Source organism: Rhyacophila brunnea, unplaced genomic scaffold, assembly GCF_057557595.1.
Source record: "Rhyacophila brunnea isolate RB1 unplaced genomic scaffold, BYU_Rbru_1.0 scaffold_9, whole genome shotgun sequence".
NCBI classification, from domain to species: domain Eukaryota; kingdom Metazoa; phylum Arthropoda; class Insecta; order Trichoptera; family Rhyacophilidae; genus Rhyacophila; species Rhyacophila brunnea.
Window position 1 is genome coordinate 33,592,390 of NW_028233361.1, and position 27,181 is coordinate 33,619,570.

Here is a 27,181-nt window from a genome sequence, read left to right on the forward strand (position 1 = left end):
AAAAACAAAACAATACAAATAATAAATAATGAAACACAAAACAATGTAACAAAAATACTAAGTAATTAATATTATTATAAATAAAAGAAGATTCCTATGATTTTTCCAAAACTTGTTGTTGCTTCTAATCTGGCAACTCCTATTAATAATTTCATTTTATTTAGGCTAATTTTTAAATCATAATGTATGGTGACTTTGTTAACTTTACCATAATTAAATGTAAATAATTTAAGCTATCAAATATCAGCAACATTAACATAAAATTATTAATTAAATAAGTTATATTGTTTTTATTGACCGATGTCCTATCCAAATTAAATATTTATGAATCAAAAACGAAAATAATGCTTTAATTACATTATGATGCACGTCGCGTACCTACTGTCACATTGTCAGTCAGCAAAATCTTCCGAAATCACCAGAATATTAATGAGGTCACCTCGCGCGTACCGCACTGCATCGACACCCGCATGACTCAATGAACGTGTTTTATCATTTTTTATAAAATGTGTAGGCATACATTTTTGACTCATGTCAAAATCGCGGGTTTTTGTTTTTTGCGGTTGGCACTTTGTATTTTCTATATGAATGTTATCTACCTATTATTTATGGTCTGCGGGTTGGGTTCTGTTCAAAATATTATCTATGGATGCAATATCGCAAGTAATTTTAACTCACGCACACGTAGAAACTGTTAAAGTGACAAAAATAGCATGCATAATGACTAATAATTCAAAATACTAAGTAGTACATTAGAGTTGGCACTCTCCATCATTGAATTTATAGAGATAGTGATAAATATTCTGCAGAATGACGAAAACATAGACTAAATTTGTCACCGTGATAACATGACAGTACGCTACGTGCATCATAATGTATTTGAACGTTAAATTACTCTTATTTGATTTTTATAAATAATTAAAAATCTGTAGTGACATATCGTTATAGTTTGTTGATAAAAAAATAAATCGGTAGTTACGGTAGGTAACACAAAACGTTAAAGTTCATAATATGTTTCTTGCAAGCAGGATATATGCTACAAAATATTGTTTTTTGATTAAACTAATGGTAAAGGAATTAATATAATATTAAAATAATTACAAGATAAAAAAAACTTTTTATATACCACGTTTTTAAATTTTCTGTTGAATCATATAAGCTTGACAACTCTATGCATTTATAAAAAACTTTTTATTGTACTTGATAGAAATATTGAATAAATATAGAATACTGAAATGTCATTTTGACATTTCATATTGATTTCCATAGTAACGCACGTATATATTAATAATTTAGTTGCTAGGACCCCCTTAGCAACCAACAATAATAACTTTTCATACAAAACAGAATTAAACGAAATATAATTCAATTCTCCTTTAAAATGGCTAAAAGTATTAAAAGAATGCATTGTCGTCGTTTTTTGATATATTCTAAAAGTTTCGAATGTCTAGGTAGTCGGGAAGTTAGTTAAAAATATTCAATCCTCCAATACAAATCATGGACAAACAAGAAAAAATTTATACTGGACACACAAGAAAAAATCTGTACCGGACAAACAAGAATACATGCTAATAAAAACGTGGCAAAATAACATAATTGTATAATATATAAAAAGATCAAAGCTTATTTAGTTACAAATTAAATTTTAATACATAATAATTACCTAATGATTTAAATGTATAAGCCACCAAAGTAAACAGTAGGTAAACTAAATTCATTATAAACTGATATGCTAATATTATAATATACGTATTATGTTTTTCCCCGTATGATAACGTTTATACAAAGTCTGTTTTTGAAAATACATATAATATTATATCTTCCTGTACAGTGTATACTACGAGTAATTAGTGATACGTTTCTGAAAAGTTAGCTGTATGACAAATAATAATTTATTTAGTTCCATTTAAAAAACATAGGTGAAACATGAAAGTTTTCGTTGGAATAGTATTTTATTTATTTTAAAATCTGATTTTCATTGCAAAAATACATCGACTGTGTTTAGGAAAAAAGGCGTAACCCTCGATTTTTCGAAAAGTGCTTTTATTAGGTATTAATAATATATATAACTAAATACACGTCTGTAAAAAAAAGTAAGCCGCAAATGCCGATTTATTATTTTAATTCTGGTTTTAATTGGGCTTTAATTAAGTTTTAATTTAAGGAAAAAAGCTTTTACCCTCAATTTTATTGATTTTTCTGTAATAACTCTTTAATTATTAGTAGATCGAAAATATATTACACCAAATCATCAATCATCATGCACTCAATGTCTGTGATTTTTTTTTTTTATTAATATTGAACCAAAATCATTCAAAAAATGTTTTTTGCCTCTCCTGTGAAATTTGTTCTGTGTGGGTTACGCCCTTTTTCCTAAACACGGTCGATATAGTTCATAGAAATTAATAATTTATTTGAAACACAATATGTATTTCTTGTTATAAATGAGTTTGTCAAAAGCAAATGAGTTATTTTCCATCGCTTGCGCACATAAATAATGGCATAGTTTTGGGGTGTTTTAGGGTAGATTATAAATTTTATTATATGATTTTAATAGATTGTACTGATCTTCTTTGATAATTAATTGTTTAAATAAATAAAAGTCATACTGTTACTTATTTTATTTTTAACATTTTAAAGAATGATTTGTGTATTACAAAAATGGAGAGAAGCCAGCCAGTTTGTTCAGTCCGTTCATGCAAAAACATTACTGCTGTATGCAAAAGTGTAACCGAAGAGCCATAAATATTTATTTCAACAAGATACGGCTCTTTATGTCAAATTTTTCATAAAAAAATTCACTTACGCCCATATAATAACGAGCTTATGCAAAAACTAAAGCCAACGGATCACAGACAGCATCGCAGATTCGCCTTATTATTGTTTTCCAAAGGATATCTTCAGTAACGAGGCACATTTTCACTTTAATGTATCCTGTTCCACATTAATAAGCAGAATTGCTATATTTGAGACAAATAAAACCCAAATATGATTCAAGAGAGGTCATTACATGTTGAGAAAATTACTGTGTGGTGCGGTTTTTTGCGCTAGACGCATCATCGGGTTGACCGTTACGGTCAATGGTGTCCACTATTTATAGGCAAATAATAACTGATTTGTTGTGGCCGGCATTGGAATATTTTATTTGAAAAACGTATGGTTCTAACAAAATGGGACTACATACTGTATGGCTAGTGAAACAATGGTTTTATTGGGTGTAAAAAACAAAGTCATACTAGAACTTTGATAACGCTTTACAAAAATAATATTTTTTCACGATGTCGAAAATATATTGAAAAAAAATGGACTATACATCTGTGGGGGTCATGGCTATGAGAGTCATGACGTAATGGATGATGAGGTCATCAGAAGGAGAGATGAGAAGTTGAGATTTGGTGGTTGCTCTGATGGATGGAGAAGTGAGTTTTATTTGCAACGTAAACAATCGGTACAAGAATATGCTACAGTTAGTAGTTATGTTACAATACTTATGATACGGTTTCGAGGTCCAAATCTCGGTAGGATGGGATGTTGTGCGGAGCGACTCAGAGGCTGAGATACTAACGGAACAGGTAATTATATTTGAGTGACATTTCCAATGAATTATGATCCGCTATTTATTGATGGACTCACAATCAAAATAATATCTTGAAAAAAATATTCAGGAAATAATTATTGTAATTGAGTCAGCTACTATAAATGGAGTTTGCGTCATCTATGTAAAAATGGATATCGCGGAAACAATGTGCAGTAAGCTATTCACTGACTTTATAATAATTGGACACTCTAGGAAATGGATATTATTAGAGAATTTGTAATAGCGGTAATATATTTAATATCGCCGATCAATATGCTGATACGGATTGAGTTGTTTACCACCATAAATAGGTATACATTGCGTCATATTTTTAAAAGTCTGTTATAATGAAAATCCGTGAAGTGAGATATAAGCATGTTTAACAATTAAAATGGCATTTCTAATAGTTAATCTCACTTTTCATGAATAAAACAAAAACTTTTTGTTTATAAAAAAATGCCTATTTCAAAAGGATAACTTTTGTATGAAAAAATCATGATAACACAGGTAAGCGCATTACCTTGTTAAGTATATTGAAGTGGTATATTTATATCAGAATAAAAACGTGAATCCGGTAAAAATTACGATTGGCGTAATTCCGCCGAATAAAAAAACATGGGAAAATATTTTCCGGCCGTCTGAAAAAAAATACCGCAGGAAAAAGCGAGCGCGTAAGTGGATGGGTGCTTTACCGCAATTTCACACATGCCCCACTCGGCACTTACCTCAATATTATTTTCATAATAATTCACGGGGCCTGCGGAATCTCAGGAGGGAATTTATTTTTGCGCATCATCGGTGCGGCATAATTAAAACACACCACGTGCCGGCAGTGGTCGAATTGAACGTTTATATGAAACGGAACAGTCGGGTTCTTTTGAAAACAATAGGTACTGAAGATTTACGAATATAAGATACACTTTTTTTTGATTAAATTTTAAATTAATGAAAATTTGATCAAAATATTTGAATACACTAAATTAAATAGGAACTATATTGTGCTAAATATTAAAAAAAAAAAGTTATTCAACGAAAGCGTTGTAAGCTTGTAAATTTAAAAAAATATATATTTTTAGTGAATTCAAATGTCCTTTGAATCTAATATTATAGAATTAAATAATTAAAAGATAAAAAGAACTTTTTATATACCACGTTTTTAAATTTTCTGTTGAATCATGTAAATTTGACAATTCTATGTATTAATAAATACTTTTTTTTGTACTTGATAGAAATACTGAATAAATATATAATATTGAAATGTCATTTTGACATTTCATATTGATTTCCATAGTAACGCACGTATATATTAATAATTTAGTTCAGTGGTTCTTAACCTGGGGTTCGGTGAGTCAGTCTCAGGGGTTCGGCGGAGGTCAAGATACACACCCGACTTTGTGAGACAGCCGTTTACGTTTAGTGTTGAGACAACAGATGTCAATGATGAATACCTCGATGAAATCATTGAAATTCAGCAGAGCCAGGTTCAACAGCAACTCTTCAGAACAACAACGCTCTCAACGTTTTGGTGTCAACAAATGGTAACGTACCCTGTTATTGCTAAGAAAGCTCTGGAGATTTTCATACCGTTTGTTACAACATATCTTTGCGAGCAATCCTTTTCGAGGATGCTGGACATAAAAACGAAGAAAATTAACAGACTTTGTTGCGAAAATGACATGAGAGTGGCACTTGCCAAGGTGACGCCGCGCATTTCTGAACTGGTCTCTGAAAGGCAACAGCAGAAGTCACACTGATCTGCAGTAAATATTCATTATTATGTTTTTGTTTTTGTGTGAAAATCATGTTTTAATGTCTTTGTTCTTTGAACACAGTGATGTTGATGCACGGTTCATTTTATTCACCAGTAAAATATATACCTATGTTTTGAATTTGAAAAAATTAATATTTTATTTTTCCAATTAAGAAGGGTTCAGTGAATGCGCATATGAAACTGGTAGGGGTCAGTACCTCCAACAAGGTTAAGAACCACTGATTTAGTTGCTAGAACTGGACACAAAAGAAAAAATGTGTACTGGACAAACAAGAATACGAGCTAATAAAAACGTGGTAAAAATAATAATGATTAATATTCAATAGCAAATAATACCTTTAAATAAATATTAATGACTTTTTGAAAAAAGTGCCTACTATGTCATTTGCACTGTTACCTAAAACATGGACTAAGTTAGTCTCATATAATCTTTTAACATGGATACATACTTTTCTCTTGACCTCCCGGGCGGATTCGTTACAAAAAATCGCACATGTATAAGGAAAAAAAATAATGTCACAAAAGTAGCGCGGCCGTAAGATACTCCAGTCGGCCGCGAAAGGCGCTTCGGGAATGACGTGTAAACCTGAATTTATGTTTCTTTTGAATTTGGACAACTAGCACTCAGAGAATCAGTAGGCAAAGCATGTTCCGGGGGTTTGTAGTTTTAATACAATCAATATTTTTTTGTAGAATTTATTTTTCAACAAAAACGCTGAAGAGTTCAAGTAAAATTAAATAAACTGTTACATAATAAATAATATATGTGTGATACATTTTATTATTATTTAAAATTTCTCGAGTATAAATATCATCTATAAAATGGAATATTATATAGGTATTAAAAGTCTTATTTTGTAGGGAATGGTTATATAATATTTCCCCATATCATCTATTTGCATCCTTGGTTTCAGAGAAAGGCCTTATATTATGTATTACTAAACTATAAACTACACCACCCCGCGAGTACAAAAATAGTATTTAAAATCACATGTAACTATCAGTAGGTATTTAAATTTAACTGCTAATATTTTGTAGAAAATAATAAAGCAGATAAGAAATTAAATATTATCAGTTTTTAAATTATTCCAAAATATCGTAATGTCATTCAGACTGGTTAGACATACGAGTACCTACATAATTATAAGATGAAGATTTTTTAAAACTATTTTTTGAACAGTATTAAACTTTTTTTTGTAATATTATATAAGGTGACTAGCACTTAGCTTTGCAAAATTTTAGAGGTAATAATAGAGATCATCTACTACACAAAAGTCACATTAACTGGGCGTCCCTTTTAATCCCTTTTCCAGTAGTGTTCAAGTCGAGTCCTTCATTTTTTTTTTTTTTAATATTATCGTATATTTTATTTAAAAATAATACATACCTACATGACATTGAAGCTAATGGGCCCATCAAACCACACCCACCCGCATCAGACCCGGTCTTAATCGGGCGTATCATGGGACACTACGTTTGTATGTGAAGCATCATTTTTTATGACTGGAAATGACATAAATAAAATTATATAAATTTGACATAAACAACTACCAATTACTATAATACTAAAACCACATATCGTCCAGATAAAAATCAAGATTCGCACGTGCTTTTCATTACTCCAATTGCGACAATTGTGCTTATTTGCGAAGCCTGTTAACCAAAAAAGTTGCTCAAAAGCACAATCAAGAAAATTTGGATGCACCAAACGATCATTCAGTTTGTGTTTAAGTTTTTAGAATCCACAATTTGATTCACAGCATCGATATTTTTAGCAGTACGTTTACGGTTTTGAAGGGTTGGATTCTTAACATCACTAAAATTACCATTTGACTCGTATTTTACAATTAAATTACGAATAGTAAGTAAGCTTTGTAGGTCGATTATTTTGACCATAAATTTCACGTAATACCCAAAACGTAGCTCGAATCGATTATTATTTTTGTAAATAACAATTTGTATATGCTGCACACCGGTGTATCATTCCATTACAATTTTCCAAACAATACTTAATAGGTTCAAATGTAAATTTTGGCGGGAATTTAAAAGGGTGGCTGCTATGACGTTTTAAAATTCTATAATACTAATTTGATGACCCAATTATTGTTTCAGGTTGCACTAAAAATGGTAAAAATGTTTATTAATAATATTAAATATGTTACAAAACTAAGGGTTTGGTAATAATAGTTGCGGAACAGAAAGGCCACGTTCCGGATTTTACGAACCGGCGCAGTTTTATTTCGATAACTCTCAACAATTCGAGCCGAGCGTGTCAAGGAAACATCTCCTCTTGAAATCATCTCCGGAGATGGATTTCTGAGATGAAAATCATAGGTATTGTGATATCGAGAACAACGCGTGTGATGCTGCTAGAGCATGTTCCTGACAAGGGTGCGTTTTGTGTCGGAAGTTTTATCCGGTGTCTATGTCATGTCACAAAAATGATAAAGTCAAATATAAATGTTGTATTCTGTAATACAAAGTTTCTTACATCGAAATGACACGAGAAATACATTATAATACCACGTGCCTATATTCTACAAGAAACATCAGCTGGCAAAAACGTCACGATAATATTATGTATTTCGTTAACTTAAAGCATTAAAAGCTTCGAACATTATAATCATCTAGCACAGAACAAAACTTATTAATTGAATATTATTGTGTGTAAAGAATTTTATAATCTAAATAAGTTTTCTTATATAATTTATTATGGACTATGGAATCAGAAAGTGAAATGTTTATTACAGCCCGTTGACACATGCATGGTTTTACAGTACGAAGAAAATAATAAAATGATAGTATAAACACGCGTTATTATGCAGGTTGCAAGACTGCATGCATGGATCAAAAAAGTTCAGCGGAATTTTCACAAGATAGTTGCAAGCTGGGCGATATATACGTATGTGTAGTAGAACGATAGTAGTGAACCTGCAGGAAAAATATAAATTAAACCGCGCAAAACAACATATGCGTCTCGCTGACACTTGAAAAATGAGATTGGCGTGAAAATTATCATTTTTGTGTCAACAGTTATTAAGTGTCTCCTGGCACTCCTCTAGCAGCTCAATCCATATTGACCTATACGGTCAATTGATCTACTGCAATTGCATCGATGTAAATGTCACAAAGGCGTACCTTGCTCTTGAGAAATAGAATTGCGTAAAGGTAAAACATCATTATTCAGAACGTTATTAAAACTAGAAGTATTAAAATGCAAAAATACAGTATTCCTCAATCTGTCATCTAAGAAACGGTAAGCGTATCAGACGATGTCGCATTTCGTGTAAACCTCTGAGATACGTACGAATGCAGTTTCACCGAACTTTTTCTAGTAGCACATGATAAAGTAAAAATCGTTCTAGTAGCCCATCGTCGTTAGGTAATGGCAGATATCAAGTATTGTGGTTGGTAAAAGTTTAATATAGTATATAGGTAACGTTTGACATAAATAGAGTTTAAAGCCTAGTTTCACTGAGAGGATGAAGGTACTTCATAGTATAATCGATATATTCACAGGGCATCCCCGATTAGGGGGTAATGTAGAGTCTACACTAACATTTCTATTGACCAGTTCCCTGCTTTGTCCAGTCCCTTTTGAGCAGAAATAATTAGCTCAAGGTAATAATATCAGCTGAGATCAGGGTACACAATGGGTAACATATTTGTTTTCACCACGGAAAGAAAAGATTTGCAGCGTTGCGATGAATGTGATATTCAAGAGGACATTGCAGAGATAGGTGATGCAATGTCTTATATTTGAATGATATAAAGTACAAATAACATGCAATGATATTGCGAATGATAAAAGAGCTCGTTAAAATTATAAAGTTTTTTTAAATAATTGGAGAGAAAGACTAATCAATCAAGTAGAAGAGTCAATGTAATGGCGGATTGGAGTCAAATCATGTAAAATTATAAAAAAGTAGATATATTTTCTAATGAATATAATAAGTAAATTAGCAATAAATGTCTGGCAGATAATTCGATGAAGTAAATGACTACCTGCTTACTTGAACTGGTATATATTTTTGTATAGATTTTTTGGTGGTCATTAGTTAGACCAACTAATTAGAGGATATTCTGATAAAACAAAGCTACTTATGATTTGGCAGATAAGTATTCCACTTTAATTATTACCTGGAAATCAAAAATAGAATCCTTATAATTTATTCGTTCTTTGCTTTAGAAATACTATGAAGTCGTAATTTGAGCGTATCTTTTGTATAATCAGAGAAGTAGGCTGTTGATTTAAGCTCTGATAACAAAAAAAAAAGATTATTCCACGAAAAACTAACAGCTTGATTTCACGCACTTTTCCTTTTAAAGAATATTTCGATAGTGTTTTGTGATCAACTTTTTACAACAATGTTATTTTAACATGAAATCAATTTACAACATAAGTTTAGATTAACCCGGCGGGACACCGGGAAAAATCCCTGTAGGCCAACGAGTCTCAAAAATGGAGGTATTATTTTAATTTTTGTTAATTTTTGTTGTATGTATATAGATTTTAAAATGTATATCACAGAGATATAAACTGTCAAATGAATTATTCTAAATAATTGTATTCCTTGCATTGTATTAATTTAATTTAATTGTTATTAGCATCCAAGCCGTTCAATATTCAACAATAATAAAACTCATAATCGAAGAAAATTGAATTCATACATTACTTAATTAAAATAAAACCCAATATTATGTAAAATTTACTATGTTCACTTCTTTTAATGTTAGTCAGGACCGATTTAATGTCAAAGGGACATTGTCAACTAGTTTCCTCTCACAATCTAGTATAATCAAGTACCTACAATCTAGTCACCAGTTGACAATGTCTCTTTGAAGCAAACAAAGCGGATCCTGAGTAATACTTAAAGAAGTGGAACTAGTACTACGCTTTGTGTTTCATTTTAATTAAACCACCAAGAATTGACAGTTAACTCCATTAAAAAAAATCACACATTACTATCAATGGTAACTAATATGCAAATACGTAATTATAATTCAACTTTCCCACTATATCTAATATCTACATAATATAATAATTATAATATACTATCCACAGGTTAACCTAGCGCGCAGCGAGGCCGTTTTTGTATAAATAATAATAATATTTGTATGCATAAATACGAATCCGTGGATCACCGGTTTGGATCCGTGACTGATAAATAAATCTTTTAAAATTTGTATTTGATGCAGTGCAAGAAGGATGAGTTGGCGAATAGCTCTCAACTATTCCGCGTAAAATACGCAATATCTACTAAACGGAAAATAGCCCCCACGATGGGGAGGGGGGGTTGACAAGGCTCTAGTGGGACCGGCGTCAAGGTTTGACTAGATAAATGTAATCAACACACATCACAAATTTGCTCTAATAGTAAGAAAGTCACCTGCGGTGCTATTTTACTTCAAGGTTCTTAACATTTTAACATATTATAGTTATCCAATGTAATTTATAATTGTTTTGTGTTCGTACCGAACATATTCATAATTCAAGTAGGTACATGTATGAAAAATAGAAAAAAAAAACCTAAAAATATACCCACTAAATAACGTTGATTTTACCTCTATCAACATTATTTTGGCTGCCATCAAAATTAGCGATAGGTAAGAGGGCCCGCTTCAAGATGTGGGGGCTATGAAGCGGTGACTTATATGCTCAGATTTGGATCGTCCATGGCAATTTACCGTACTATATGGAGATATAGACATTTTATATTCGTTGGTTCTAGGTTTTTTTTTTAAAATCTTAAATTTTAAATTTTGATACAAATATTTTATAACCATAACACCCACGATGGTTAAGCGGTCAATGTCAGCTTATAACGCTATAAGTTTCGGCTTCAAACGCTAGGTCTGATAAAATTACATGTTATTTTTTAATGTGTATTTGGACTTACGAGTATGAACATAATATCTGTACCTCAGAGGCAGACGGATGCAAGTGCCAAATACTCAATTGTTCAGGAGAGCCAAAAAACAATTTTTATTTTAAACGAATATTCATAACTTCTAAGAAAATATACATAGAATGATCATTATTTTTTTTAAATCTTATTCAATTAAATTACTTCTGGAATATATAAGAAAGGAATAAATATAATACAATTTTATATCTAAAAAAATAAAATAAAAAAACGTAGTGTGGATTTGCATCATTCTGCCTCTAATGTAGATTTGTATCTTATTTACCTAGCCAAAATAAAACAATTTATAAGTTTAAAATTTTTAAAGGTATAAATATAACAAAGCAAAACACATTTTTTTTTAAATTTTATTATGTCATCATCATCATCACCAGCCTGAATCTATTCACTGCTCGATGAAGGCCTCGCTAATCTCCAAGCTGATTCCACTTCTCTCGTTCCTGTGCATTGCGTTGCCAAGTTTTTCACCAGAACTTTATCATTTCATCGATCCAGCGGCCTCTAGGTCTACCTTGCGGATGTTTTGTGCCTCTTGGATACCACTGGATGACTAAATTTGTCCAGCAATTGTCCTTTCTTTGAGCTATGTGTCCAGCCCGTTTCCATTTTAGGTTTTTAGCAAACTCTATCACATCATTAATCCTTGTCTGTTCCCTTATCTACTCATTCTTTTTTTTGTCCTTTTGCGTTATGCCCAGCATGCACTTTTCCATACCACGTTGTGCTACTCTAAATTTCTGGATCTCTCTTTTACTTAGGGTCAATGTTTCACATGCATGTGATTACGGGAAGTACACACTGGTTGAACACTTTGCACTTTAGGCACAGTGGGAGATCATTTTTGAATAAATTATTCAGGCGGCCAAAAGCACTTCAGCCTAGCTTTACTCTGCGAACAATTCCATCAAATATACATCCATCTATAGACACTTGATGTGCCAAATAAATGTAGTTTTTTACCTGTTCGAGCTGAATGCCATTGATGAAGATCTCTTTTTGGCCCGCAAAGAAGTTAAACATGACTTTCTTCTTTGATACATTTATTTTCAAGCCTACTTTGTTGCTTACTCCAGCGAGATCCTGCATTCTGCTTTTGGAGGTCTTCTGAGTCTTGCAAACTACTATTTATTGTCATCGGCAAAGCGCAGATGACTTACGTATTCTCAATTTATAGGGACCCGCGTTATTCCAGTCAAATTCTCTAAATAAGTCTTCAATAGTGTAGCTGTAAATAGTTTAGGTGAGATTGTATCACCTTGTCGGACTCCTTTGCTGATAGGAAATGCGCGATGGTTTATGGAGATGTTGTTGCGCTACTGTATATATTATTGAAAATATTTATATAGCGCCCGGGGATTCCTTGATTTCTGAGTGCATCGAGTATTGAAAATTTCTTTATGGAATCGAATGCTTTCTCATAGTCTATAAAAAACCCATGGATAGCGGCAGCTTGTATTCCTGTTACCGCTCTGATCTCTCTGATGATTTGGATATGGTCCATAGTGCTGTATCCTCCTCTGAAGCACGTTCTCCTGGCTGGTTCTCGTTTAGTACATATTGCAGACGGTTTGAGAAAATTTTATCTTAGTAGATTATTGGATTTGCATCCTCTAAGGTGGGTATGGCAGTTGCATATTTATGCTATGCATATCTTGGACTAGGACTTCCATCTCTCTGCCTCTGATAAATAAAGCCTTTAGCATGACGATTCTTAAAAAAACTCATTTTCCCCAAAAACGGAGTTGCATCCGTCTGCCTCTGAGGTACAGATATTATGTTGAATAAGTAGCTAATCAAATTTTTCCTACAGACACAAATATGTTAAATCTCCATTTTGTGGGGCCCATACGATCTTATTAGGTCACTAGAATATGGTAATAAAAAATCTTATTTTATTATACAATTCTTGTCGTGTTGGAATTAGTTAACATGTTATAGGTTTTGTATCTCTGGGTGTTAATAAAGTATTCAATTTGTATGTGGCTACCAATCCAACCATATTAAAAATGTTTTGGAATCGGAGTGAAATGTTGTAATACTAAAATGCTGTAAGACTAACGGTTATAGCCTCGTTATAATTTCGTATAAATAATACTCATCGAATATTAGACCGAGTGAAAGTTTAGCATGACACAAATACCGTAAAACAAAACTTTGGAGCCTTCTTGGAAACAAATTAACTGAACAAACCAAACACGATTAAAAGTTTTCACCCGCAAATTTGTTGCGAATCAGTTGTCGCGACCACTTGTTCAGAGTGTTTTGTTTGCCATTAATGTGGACGGAATCCCTGCGTGGTGCGCTACAAGATGTCATGTTGTTTTCGTAAATAATGAGATATACCGTGGCTACGGAGCCGGGTAACGGCCGTTATGGGCCCGTAACGCGCCGTTATCAGATTGAAACGGACCGTTCGTCTGGCACCCCTCATTAATGTCACGGAACTTTGCGGCGGAGGCTAACATACGCGGCGTACGACAGCGCATGGCCCTCCGATGTTTTAACCTTCGCGCTGTTTGGGGAAAAAATCAAACCAAAAAGAGTTCCTTAATGTTCTAACATGGGTTTTAACGATGTGGTTCTTTATCTTATGTGGGTTTTTTCAACAAAAAAACATTCTGCGTATCAAATGACCTGAAACGTGAGCTTTATTTTTTACAAATTCCTAAAATGTTATCCTTTCTAACAAATTAAATTGCTGTATTATGGAATAATATTTTTTCATACATAATTTGGAAGAATCACTGTAGTACATAATATTAGAAAATATTGTAGATTTTTTTTTCTAATATTTTAGTTGTTCTAAATTACATAATGTATCTACAATAAGTAATGTTTTATTTTAAATAAAAAAATAATAGCTTATGTTCTACGCATAACCACAATATTATAATATAATCATAAGTTTTATAAGCTAAGTGGTTGCAGTGGCGAAAGATGGAGGTAGGCTGTTGACATTTAACATCAATAGTGTACTTTATACTAAACTTTTTCACGACGTATTTATTTCTTTCAATTTAATTTTAAAAACTAACGAATATCATTTGCAATTAATATTCTTAGTTCAATGAAAACAAATAAGTATGACTGACAAAGTTTAGTGTGTATTATTTATGTTGGATCTCAACAGCCTACCTGTAACCTTTGTCACTGGGTGATTATATACATAAGTGCTACAGATAACTAGTGAAAGAAATACAAAACTTGCAATAATAATAAGAAAGCCAACAAAGATTATATTGGGTAATTCTCACGCCGATTATCTGCCCCGATCGGCATCGATTGTAAAATTTTACTTCAAACCGTTCACTGGAATCGTGGCCAAAATAAAACAATTACAATAAGTTTTTCTTACATCTCAATCAACGATCGGTGATATTTTATAACTATTAGCGATTGTTGATTCAGCCATACTCGATAAATAGGAATTGTTCTATTTTAGACTTTTAGACAGGAAGCCATCCAAAATTACGTTAATTTCACGATCTACGTGAGAATCTGAAAATGTGATTTGAGCTTTATACAATTTACTGAAAAATTACAATTAAAAAGTAATTTAATTCATTTATATATTGTATTTACACATAATGATAAATATAATTTTTATTCAAGAATAGAATTCAAATAAAAAAAATGGTTTAAATCAGCGTTCAGTATTTGGATAGATATTATTATTATTATTAATTAAAAAAAATATTTTACATAATTTGAAATACCTCAGAAATAATATACTTATTAAAAAATATATAAGTTTGAATACCTACCTATCGAGCGAGACACGAACCTACGTTCATCGGATTTTGGCCATAGTGCTTTATCAATTAATTGATCTGTACCATACCAATAACATGAAATAACACATGAATTTTTCAAAAAATCATAGCATTCGTTATTGCATAATACATAAATAAAATTATTCACAACAAAATAAAATTTCATCCATCTATCGATTGTTTTATTAGGTTTCTTTTTTTGTTGTATTCGTCATTATTGAAGATTGTGAGTTCATTCAAAGGGTTATCTTATTTATTATATCTCTCCACTAATATTTGCATTCCGCTACTCGCGTAGCTTAATGAATCAATAATTATGGAATTCGAATCCACGACTCACGAATTCAGAAGCGGACTTCCGCCACTCGAGTTCTAGTATAAATAATTAAATATTCATTTATATTAGCACAATATTTCAATCAAAGATATTTTTACATACATTGTAAAGCTCAAGTCTCAACGCATAGAAAATGATTGATTTGATCAGATGAGCTTTTTTCGTTTTTACATAGCACTGCTTTTCAAAAGTCTATACTATAAACTAATCTATACAATGCTCTGACTAAAAAAAAATATTTATTACGAAGTATCCTGCAAAGTACTGAATGACATGTAATATTTGAAACTATTAAAGCTGATAATAATATTAGGTAGTATGAAAGCTATGTTAAAATGATTAAGAATAAAAATTATTAATGATCTATGAGAAATATACAAATAAAATTTAAAAAATGCCTTTGGAGCATTGCGGCAAACTTAGCTATATTTTTACTCCATACAACATTTAATAGAATCATATAATAGTAATTATTATATATCATTTTAAGCGCATGAGCTTTGGACTCATTACAACTCTGTTTACACAAAAGTTCACTTAGTAAAACACTCTCCAATCTATTAAAGTTTCAGTCTGATAATGTATAAAATAAGCTAATTACGTTCATAAACATGGAGTACCAGTGAAACATTTTGCGCTTGCAAATTTAAATTTAAATTTGTAGAGTAACGTAAACAATTATTTAGATTTTGTTATTTTAACCTGCTAAATTTATTTGATGCATAACAGATCCATTGCTCTCTTCACAATTTTATGTACACTGTTTTTTGTGGTTATTTCTCAGAAAAAGTATTATTTTTTACGTAGGTGTTAGGGACTACAATTTCGGACAAAATATTTAATACCGGACAATATTTTTGATTCCGGACAGATTTTTAATTCCGGATAGATTTTTATTTCCGGATAGCGTTTTTAATTTCAAAAGACGGGATTATTAAGTCCTTCCATTACAACCTTATATTGTACTTCTCCCCTTCTATCATCCGCCTACATCCAGGTATATCTAAAGTCGTTGTTGTGTTTTGGACGACCAAGGTAAATGAATGATACTTAACACTATTGCTATATTATGCAGAATTTTACCCAGATCTTCAATTGCTTTTCAGTTTCCTGAATATATTGTTTGTCATTTGTGACTCGTCCATCTTAATTACATGACACAAACATTTAAGGCGACAAAATTCCATGAAATTTAAAATACGTGGGCTCTTTTACAAAGTAGTGTACTTACACTAACAATATTTAATCATCTTAATAAAAAAAATATTTGGTGATCCATAAAAATCACTGATTTAATAGCAACTCTCATTATCCGACCATGTCCGATCTTAATAGGATCATAATATGGGCCGTCACAGAGTAGAGGTTTGTATTAACATATTTTGTTTTTTACGAGAAATGGATGTCAGCCACTTGCTCAACCTATTAGGTCCATACCCTGACTCACACACAAAATGAAAAACAATATGTGTACTTGCCAGACTCAGGGTTCGACCTGGGTTCAACTCTCTCAACTCTTTATTAATGTGAATATGTATTATTTTCGATACTGTATGAAGTAGGTACCATGGAAGTTATAATATGAATTATTACATTTTTTAAAGATTCCAATATTTTTTTTAAATTATAACCGAACCGCTTTCCCTTAATTACGCTTTCTGTTATCAAATCATATAAACGTAATCATGATTAGAATTTCATTATTATCGATCTCAAGAATTATTTTAAAATCAAGAAATCATGCGGGATTTTTAAATTTGAGTCCCCGGTATTGCAAATCGTTGTAGATATGCTAACGTGAAATTAAAACATTGCTTTCATCATTATTGAAATGCGTATTTATCTAAAAAAAATGCTGTTACCCAGAATATTTACTGAAGTGATGAAAAAAGGTGTTAACTTCAGTATATTATACGTGCTGATACCTACTCTATTAATACTTTTTAACAAGAAAATACATTGAATCTACATTATTCAGGCGAATTCAATAAAATCGTATAAGAAAATATATAACATTTTTCTCTAATGAGCAAAGAAAATACGTTTTCAAGGTAATTACAATTTGTTTACATTAAAAATAAATAAATGCCAATCATAAACCTAATTTTACAAATAATAGATTCTACAATACTAATTTGTTTTCTTAGGTTAGAATTTCTAACTAGGTACCTAAGTACTTATCTATTTTTAAGGCTAGTTTTTTGAAAATTTAATTTTTATTTCATATTTTATATTAAGTAACTCTTTGTATAATTCGGTCTAATGCTTAATTTAAATGAAACTTGATTACCATTATATACCTACTATTATGGTTTAGTAATAATTGTATTAAGAAACCACTACATATTAGATAACAATGTTATATAATAATTTAATTAAAACATTTTTTGTCGTAATTAAGTAGGGCGCATGTGGCTCATTTGGTAAAGCAGATTGGCTAAATATCAATGGCGTGGGTTTGAGTCCCGCCCTGCGTCACATTTTAACAATATTTTTTTTTCTAGTATGTATATTTCTGAGGTATTTTCATGTATGTTCAATAAAGAATGTTACATTCTCAAATATTGCGGATTATTCGTTGAATAATAAAAAATAGTTAACAAATATTGTCGACTAGTCTTAAAATATAATCGTTGGTAATGGGTTTATCCAACAAAATTACACCTATGTTGACACAGCAACATCTCAAAAAATCTTCTTAGCTTTAAATCTCTAGTTTCGACTCCGTAGACTAATTTAGATACAACGAAAATTGTTTAAAAAAACATTTTAACACGAAACATGTTTTACTCAAGATTTACTACGCAAAAGCGTTACTAAAAATAGACGTAGAATAACTATAGATGCGCAGCCTGCCCGTGGCCCGCGCCCCGCCCCGATTACTTACGCGTTTTACAACGTTTTTATTAGGTCGTATTGATATTTGTCCGATACAAATCTTGCAATCGATTTTTAGCTAACTTCCCGACTAGCTAGACATTTGAAACTTTTAGAATATATCAGAACACGATATATTCTAAGCATTTTTTTAATACTTCTAGCCATCTTTAAGTAGAATTGAATTAATTTTCAGATAATTCTGTTTTGTATGAAAAGTTATTTCGACACCTTTATTGGTTGCTAGAGGTCTGCGGTACTAGCAACTAAATTAATAATATACGTGCGTTACCATGGAAATCAATATGACATATTGCCAAATACAAATTTTTTTGGTCGGTGAAGTTAGTCAAGTCTAGTTTATATGATTCAACAGAAAATTTAAAAACGTTGTGTATAAAAAGTTCTTTTTATCTTGTAATTATTTATTTTACGTACAGTAGCCAACATTCTGTGCGACGTATTGTTCATCTGTTATTATTACTTCTTTAGTTTTATAATTGTAATTACATAATTTTTAGAAACGTAAAATTGTTTGAATCCTTTGGATTCGGTCTTTGCCAACTAAATTTTCTTTCGAATTTAGACAACCAGCATTTAGAGAATCAGTAGGCAAATCATGTTCCATGTTTAATAATTTTAGCCCTGAGGGTTTAAGAAACCATCATCTGAGGGGCCCAGGGAGCGGAGCCCCCCGCGAGGCACAAAGCGCCGAGTTTCAGTTATAAAACTCTTGATAGTTATAATATATTGGTATAAGAAAATATAGATTAATGTTGTCTTTCAAACCTTATAAGAGTCCCACGGTTGACCTTTCATAACTTCGTTGATTAGATTTTAACATTAAACAAGTTTCGTAAGCTGAAGGTTTGTCGGTCAATCAATGAAGTTTAGTTTATTTAAGTATCCCTAACTAAATAAACTGTTTTCGGTTCAAGTTCAAAGATATTAGGCAATCTGCCGTACTTATCTAAACATAAAGTGGGTAATTACATTTTTGTAGACGCTGCTAAACTAAAGGAACATCGCTTTTCTTAGTGATAATCAGTTTTATTGGAATTAGAAATACTTAAATGGAAAAAATACTGAGTATTTGAATTAGTCATAAACAAATAACGAGTTTATAAATATATTGAAATATTAAACAGTATAGATACATAAAAAACCTCATAAATATTCAATAATCTTACTCCGAGTGAAGTTCAAATACAAATAATAAATAAGTTATTATCACTAAGTTACTGACCCAGACTTGGGTCATTAACTTTTAATCTTTTTTCTATGATCTTTATTTTAGTTTTATGAACCATTGAAATTTTTAAGTGATGGATATGTGATGAAGAATGCTACATTATTATATGGGTCCCTGATTTAGTGGGTATTTTATAAAAATAAATAAATTAAAACTTATTATAGTTATCAACGAACAATTTGTGTGATAAGAGGGAAAAATAATAGTGAACATTTTAATAATTCAATATTATGTTTTTTTTTTATTTACTAATTCATAGTGACCGAGTTGTAATCGAAACTGTAAGCCGGGTCGCATATCTAAACTAGTCTCGACTGTAATACCTCAAATATGTCGATCTGATTTTGTTAGTATTCACAAAACACAATATGTAATTTAATATAACTCCGTAAACAACTCAAATACGATATGGTAGTTTAAAATAAACAGCTTTGTTGCAAGCATCAATTTTAATCGACAGGTATAAATCCAAAATGTCACATTAGCACATTTGCATGAGCTGGTTTTACATCTGTTTCAGCTCTTTTACCGTCCCGGTATTGCCTCGTCTATGCGCATGGAAGAAAGTTGCAACACTGCGCCCAATTTTGATTTATGATTATACAAGTACCACGCTTGAGACGATTTTCAATGTGAGACCGGGCTAAAATACGGATTAGACTTCTGAGACGACTGAGCAAAATATCATGCTGTATTCATCACCTGCGCTCCGATCAGGAGCAAATATGATTTCAAAAATATTATTACTTACCTAATATTATAAATAAATATTTAGTGGTAATTCTTAAATAAATAACGATTTATTTAATAGTTTAAATTAAAATTAAAAAAATATATATTATTACATACACCAACATTAAATACAAGTCCCTTACTGCGTAGTAATATTAATATTATTATAACCGAAATGTAGTTTATGTCATTATGAACCTATGTAAGTGCTTACTATATTTAGTAAATTCAAAATAACCCTTTCATATTATTATTATACACAGGAAATTGCTAATATTTAAGTTCTAATTTATTTGAATAACATTTTATTGAATTATGAAACGGCAAGAGGATGCTCATATTAATTACTAAGGAGAAATATGAAGTAAAATTGATATAATTACTAAGGAATATTGTTCAGAATTTCAATTATATTATTATGTTTAGAAAGACTCACCTACCTATAAATTCGAAGAAATATATTATTTAGAAACTACATAGTTATAATTTATAATTTATTATTTTTAAATAGTAATTTTTGTGCCTGATTTAAAATAAGAAAACAAACTATTTATTCGACCGAAGAAATTGAATGAACATCAAGATATATATTACATATACCTAAACGTACAGCCTTTCTACATTCTTTATATCCAAAGATACAAAACTTTTCACATTTAGGTCGTTTTCATAAAAAGTTCTGAATTATTACAAGAACAATATTTAAATGATATTGTAAACAAGACTAAAATGAAAAACTTCTCTCTTTGCGTCTCTGGCGCAACATTACAGTAGTTTTTGAATAAGAAAAAGAACACTGTTTTGCACAGAGGTGGATTTTTACTAGGCCGTAATAGACATCTATCTGCCTGGGATGCATAATTTTTAGGAAGCTTTCAAATGGTTAGATTATAATATATTATAAAAAAAATATTATAAATTGGCTGCTAGTCATTCGCATTACCTACCTCGTGTGTCTTTTACACGCCTTGATCGAATAAACATTGAAAAATCTAAATATATTTCGATCGAAAAAAATACGACATTTAATATATTATACATCAATTTATACACATTTTTAACATCTCAATTTAAAATATTTAATTTCGATCATTTAAACGATGAATTTCTAAACAATATAAAGTTTAAAAATTTATCACAATTGTATGAAATAAGAAAGAAAAAATACTTAAACCCTGATGGCTAAAATTAATAAACATGAAACATGCTTTGCCTCCTGATTCTCTGAATGCTGGTTGTCCAGATTCATAAGAAAATAAAATAAATTGCGGGGTGCGGGTTTATACGTCATTCCCGAAGCGCCGTGCGCGGCCGACTGGAGTCTCTCGCGGCCGCGCTACTTTTGTGACTTTATTTTTTGTTGGGCTTGTGCAATTTTTCGTTACGAATCTGCCTGGGATATCAAGACAAAAGCATGTATTTATGCTAATAAATTATACTTAACGTGAAATGGAAGATGATGCACATAAAAACGTACGCACTGGAATTAAATTATTCCAATTGAATATGTTTATCGTGGAAAGTATGTTACTTGAAAATACATTTTACAAATTCAAAATCCTAGAAACACAAAATAAGCCCGCGTTTGTCCTAGATACAATCGCATTGTAAATCACAACCTTTTTAGGTGATGTTTCTGTTCTCTCCCGTGAACCGTTAAAACATGACATGCGTTCCGATTAGTTTACAAAATATACAACCGGAAAACATGATAAATTCATATCACCTGAAATATCACCTGTATTACAGTACGGCTTATCTTGTCGTAAATTACCAACGCGTTAATCTCAGGAAGGCGTTTGCGCGGCTAAGTTGCAAAATACACGAACGATTTGTATTCATAATATCGACTATGACTGATAAGACAAGCTCGGTTAAATTATATCATTGCAATATCTCTCATATAAACCCTAAATTTCCCTTGCTAGACAGAGGCTATGGTATGGTTTATCAGACACGATTTCAAACACGATCACTTAGAAAAATCTTAACAAAAATTTGGTACAAGTCGGTTTAAGAGCGCACATAAGTGAAACGGCAAATATTTTTCAACAGTATGTGGAACGAAATTTCGCAGTCGTCGCCAGTCGGAGAGCGATAGTCGACCTGTTCGCACGTCAATTTGTTTTGTGATGGCGTCGGAGGAATAAATTCTTAAATCGTGTAAAGATGTCTAAAAAACGTTCCGCATGTACTTAAAAAAGAAAACATGTCAATGAATATACTATCATTATTACGAATATAATAATAAACATAACATTAAAAGGACGCATGTTGAATTTTTATGACAAATTATATTTCGTTCGGCTCGCGTCATTTGCATAATCCGCGCATCGCCTAGTCACGATCTTTTTAGACCATGCCTCAGCTGAAGTATAGCCTTAACAGGAAGCCAGGCGGAACCGCACTAATTTTTATAGCCGATTTTGGCAAAATTCATGAATTCAAGAATTGAAATCTAATGTCTTTCACTTTCCGGGTGAGGGCTCTGGCCTTTATGTTTAAATTCACCTCAAATATAGCAGAGCTATAATTATTATTAATCCACCACGAATAGGTACAAAGTTTACCGATACACCTATCTCTAATAATATTAAATCTTCTGCCAACGCACACATATTATTATGAATTTAATATTCCTAAATCGTGTGTGTATTCTGTATTGAAAAAATCAAAAGCGTAAAGACGGCACTAAAAAATAGATAGCACCGTACACCCACTAAAATAAAATGACTAATGCTATGATATTTTATGGATTGAAAACATGAGTTGCCTAGAGTTATAACTCACATATTATTCCAAAAATCGAGTGTAGAGATAATTGCAAAAAACCATCAGATCACTATTTTTTGTAATTAGAAGAACAGTTTTGACCTCACTTGAATATTATTGAGTGAGTGAGTCAATTTACGTTATTTTTTAAAATATCACACTATGAGAAATATAGGTCCCTGATTGATTAGAAAGGCCTGGATGATAGATCTTATATTATTTATTTAAAAATGTGAGTTATGACACCAACAGTCAACTTTGTCAATGATTTTTAGATGGTTTAATTAAAGTGACTTTTGGTAACCAACTATTTTTCATTATATAGATTAATGCCTTAAGAATCACTTGGTATTTTTAACTCAAAAATTTAAAAAAATGCAAAATGTTAGTTATGACTCTAGCTGACTCATATATTATAATAACAAAATGTATTAAAAAAAATTAATTTTAATATATTATCCATTAACTACCCTAAAAAGTAACCATAATATTATTGTTTAAAAAAATATGGAATAATAAAAATCAATGAAAAACAAACTAATATTATATGAAAAAGTACTCATTATCTATATTTACTTCCGATTATGTTTAAACCCCAAATAAAGGGTAAGTATTGCCACTGTTGATAATCATGTTTCCTTGAAAATATTATAAACGTTAGTTAAAAATAAATAAAAGTTACCACAGATTATAATTTCGTATACACCTTACAGTTATATTAGATCTTAGTTAATGACAGATCCACTTACCGAATATCCGACGACACATTGTGATTCAGCCTGCGATGGGTTTCCATAGAGCTTCAACTCTTGAAAAGATCCCTGTATGAAAATGAAAACACAGCAGTACTGTAGAAACTTTTCGGAGAGGGATAATTGCTCCATCTTTAATTAATGAGACATTGCGCCGCCACTGGATCTGTAGTACGCGGAGTCTTCGCTGCTATTTCAATCACTCTGAATTGCGTAAACAATGTTTTAGACATTTGGAAAGGCGTGGGATGGTCAAGAGGGAAATAAAAATGTTATTAATAGAAACATTATAATATTGAAATTAATATAATATGCTAAAGAGTTTGCTATTTTTACTTTGTATTTTTTTGTTTATATAGTGTTTAATTTATTTTATCTAAATTTATCCATACGTAAATAATGATAAGATAGTTAGTTAAGTTTGATACACGGTATTTTCGTACGTGAATATATTTATTTATAATTATAGAGGAACTTGAAAGACATTACTGAAACAGGTCTAAAACGTATGAAAAATCTGAACAGAAAATCGTACATGTTTATTTATAGAAAATGTTCAGAATCAAACCCAGACGTTAACATCATTACCTATTGAAAATTATATTATCGGCTAGAATAAATGAAATAAAACCAGAAAAATATAATAACTTTTGGTAGATACTAAATTGGATTTCAAAAGTAGTCTTCACATCAATTCCATATACCTACAAGCATAGAGAGTTTATTGTAGCAATTGTCTCCAATATTATAAAAATAATATGGGACCTACCATCTATAATACAATGTTTAATATTATTCGGAAGGAATTGTGAGTAAATATAAAATAATATGGCATAATAATTCATGGAGAATTCGTCCTAAAGACAATATAATATTATTATTATGATAAGCAGCGATTTTATTTGACGCAAATGACATTTTGAATAATTAAAAGATTAAAAAGAGAGTATAAACCAGTTAAAAATTTGCGTGTTTCTCATAAATTGAGTTAACATTTTAATACTATACAAATCATAAAAAATCCCTACAACTAGAGTTGTGTTTCGGGAATTTCCTGACGGGAATTCTCGAGAAATTTTCGAGATTTTCCATCCCGAATCTCGAGTATTGAAATTTTATTATATTGAAAATAACATTTCGGGAAATACCGGATCTCGAGAATCTTTTCTCAGTATTTGGGATTTCTTTATTATCATATATTAATTGAAAAACGATTTTCTAGATGAAAAAAGTAGACAGAAAACACAAAATATTCAAAGACTGATCGGGGCATTTAACACGGGGGGACATGCTCGTCGAAGGTCAAAATTGAGTTTTTATTGTATTTTCAAACCATGATCCTGGACACTCCTTAAACGTTGTAGATAATCTATTTATATAATTTTGAAGCCTTATTATCCTTTATAGTTATTTTAAACATTTGATGACTGCATGAAGTATTTTTGTTACATAAAATAGTATTCTTTTAAACCTCTCGCTCTAATGTTTCAGAATATAGTCATATTTCGGTACATAACTGTGCAGTGGTGTTAAGATTTTTTACATTTATTAATTTTTAAACGCATTTATAAAACCATTAGTATAATTTATTACGAGATAATTTTTGTAAAATATTCACGATAAAAAATTATTTTGATAATCTCTGTGATCCCAAATTTGACAAGAATTAGGCATTTTATTATTCAAAAAATCGGCAAGATTAACACATTTGAAGATAATTCTAAAGATATTTATTATAAGCTATGTTTTTGACCATTCAAGTGTGATAAACATCTTATGAATAATGATCGCTTTATAATAATTATTGACCTAAGAATAAGGTAGTGTTTTTTTGAAATACGCCATTTCTTTTGTCATTCCCTAGTAGTTAAGCTACAATATACGGCCGTAGCCATAAAATGACAAACTATAATTAAAGTAGGGAGTAAAATTATGTTAACGCGCGTGTTTGAACATGTACTTAACCGATTTTTTTTTTATTTTTTTTTAAACGGTACAATATGTTCAAACACGCGCGTCAATATCATTTTACTCCCTACTTCAATTATAGTTTGTCAATTTATGGCTACGGCCGTATGTTGTAGTTTAACCACTGGGGAATGACAAAAGAAATGGCGTATTTCAAAAAAACACTACCTTATTCTTAGGTCAATAATTATTATAAAGCAATCATAATTCATAAGATGTTTATCACACTTGAATGGTCAAAGACATAGCTTATAATAAATATCTTTAGAATCATCTTCAAATGTGTTGATCTTGCCGATTTTTTGAATAATAAAATGCCTAATTCTTGTCAAATTTGGGATCACAGAGATTATCAATATAATTTTTTATCGTGAATATTTTACAAAAATTATCTCGTAATAAATTATGCTAATGGTTTTATAAATGCGTTTAAAAATTAATAAATGTAAAAAATCTTAACACCACTGCACAGTTATGTACCGAAATATGACTATATTCTAAAACATTAGAGCGAGAGGTTTAAAAGAATACTATTTTATGTAACAAAAATACTTCATGCAGTCATCAAATGTTTAAAATAACTATAAAGGATAATAAGGCTTTAAAATTATATAAATAGATCATCTACAACGTTTAAGTAGTGTCCAGGATCATGGTTTGAAAATACAATAAAAACTCAATTTTGACCTTCGACGAGCATGTCCCCCCTTAAGCCAACGTCGACTCAAAATAAGCGCAATTTTTGCAACATCAGGGAGTTTTGTGTCCCAAAAGCGCACGCAATTGTCAGACGCAGCGATTGACAGTCTGTGTTTTTTGAAATTCAATTTTAATAAGTAATGTTTTGAATTATTTTGTTTTCCTACTCCTATTTTGTTTGTCTTCTTACATAAATAAAAAAAATCATATATTTTTGGAATAAGTCTGTTTTTACACTGATTTTAGGATTTTTACAGAGTTTCTTATTTAAATTTCTCGATTTCTCGAGAATTTTAGAGAATTCTTTTCTGGAAATCCCGAATCTCGAGATTGAGATTTTCTCGGGAAATACCCAACTCTACCTATAACTAATATCAATTAATGGACATAATATAACAATATAACAACTTATGTAATTTATACGTAAAAAATAAATCACTAATATGTCGTCACGGCATAGGTATTTAGTTAAAATTATTTTTATTTACAGGGTATGATTCGTGGAAAGAATTAATAATATGTAGGTTCATTCATATTTTTACTATGTATATTGGTATTTTTTGCTATTTTATTTTTTATAGTGGGAGGTAATTGGGCATTGACTGAATTTGATTCAGTCAATGCTTCAGGCCGCCAATTTCTTAAATTCGCCACTGTATAAGATAAATAAAAATAACAATAATTTTTCTTTGAATATATTCCTTTTAGTGTTACCAAAATAGTAGCTATTATCGTAGATAATAA

The 27,181-nt window shown here is 30.8% G+C and overlaps 1 protein-coding gene across 2 annotated transcripts in view; it reads right to left on the reverse strand.

Annotated features, from left to right (window-relative positions):
- Mp (collagen XV/XVIII-type protein multiplexin) overlaps positions 1 to 27,181 on the reverse strand; it is a 971,377-nt gene that overhangs the window by 185,548 nt on the left and 758,648 nt on the right. Inside the window, exon 4 of one of the 2 annotated variants that reach the window (XM_085959748.1) lies at positions 23,768 to 23,839. In XM_085959748.1, the coding sequence (XP_085815874.1) occupies positions 23,768 to 23,839 (72 nt within the window). Of the gene's footprint in view, positions 1 to 23,767; positions 23,975 to 27,181 lie in introns of both variants that reach the window. The other variant, XM_085959749.1, reaches the window with a different exon arrangement.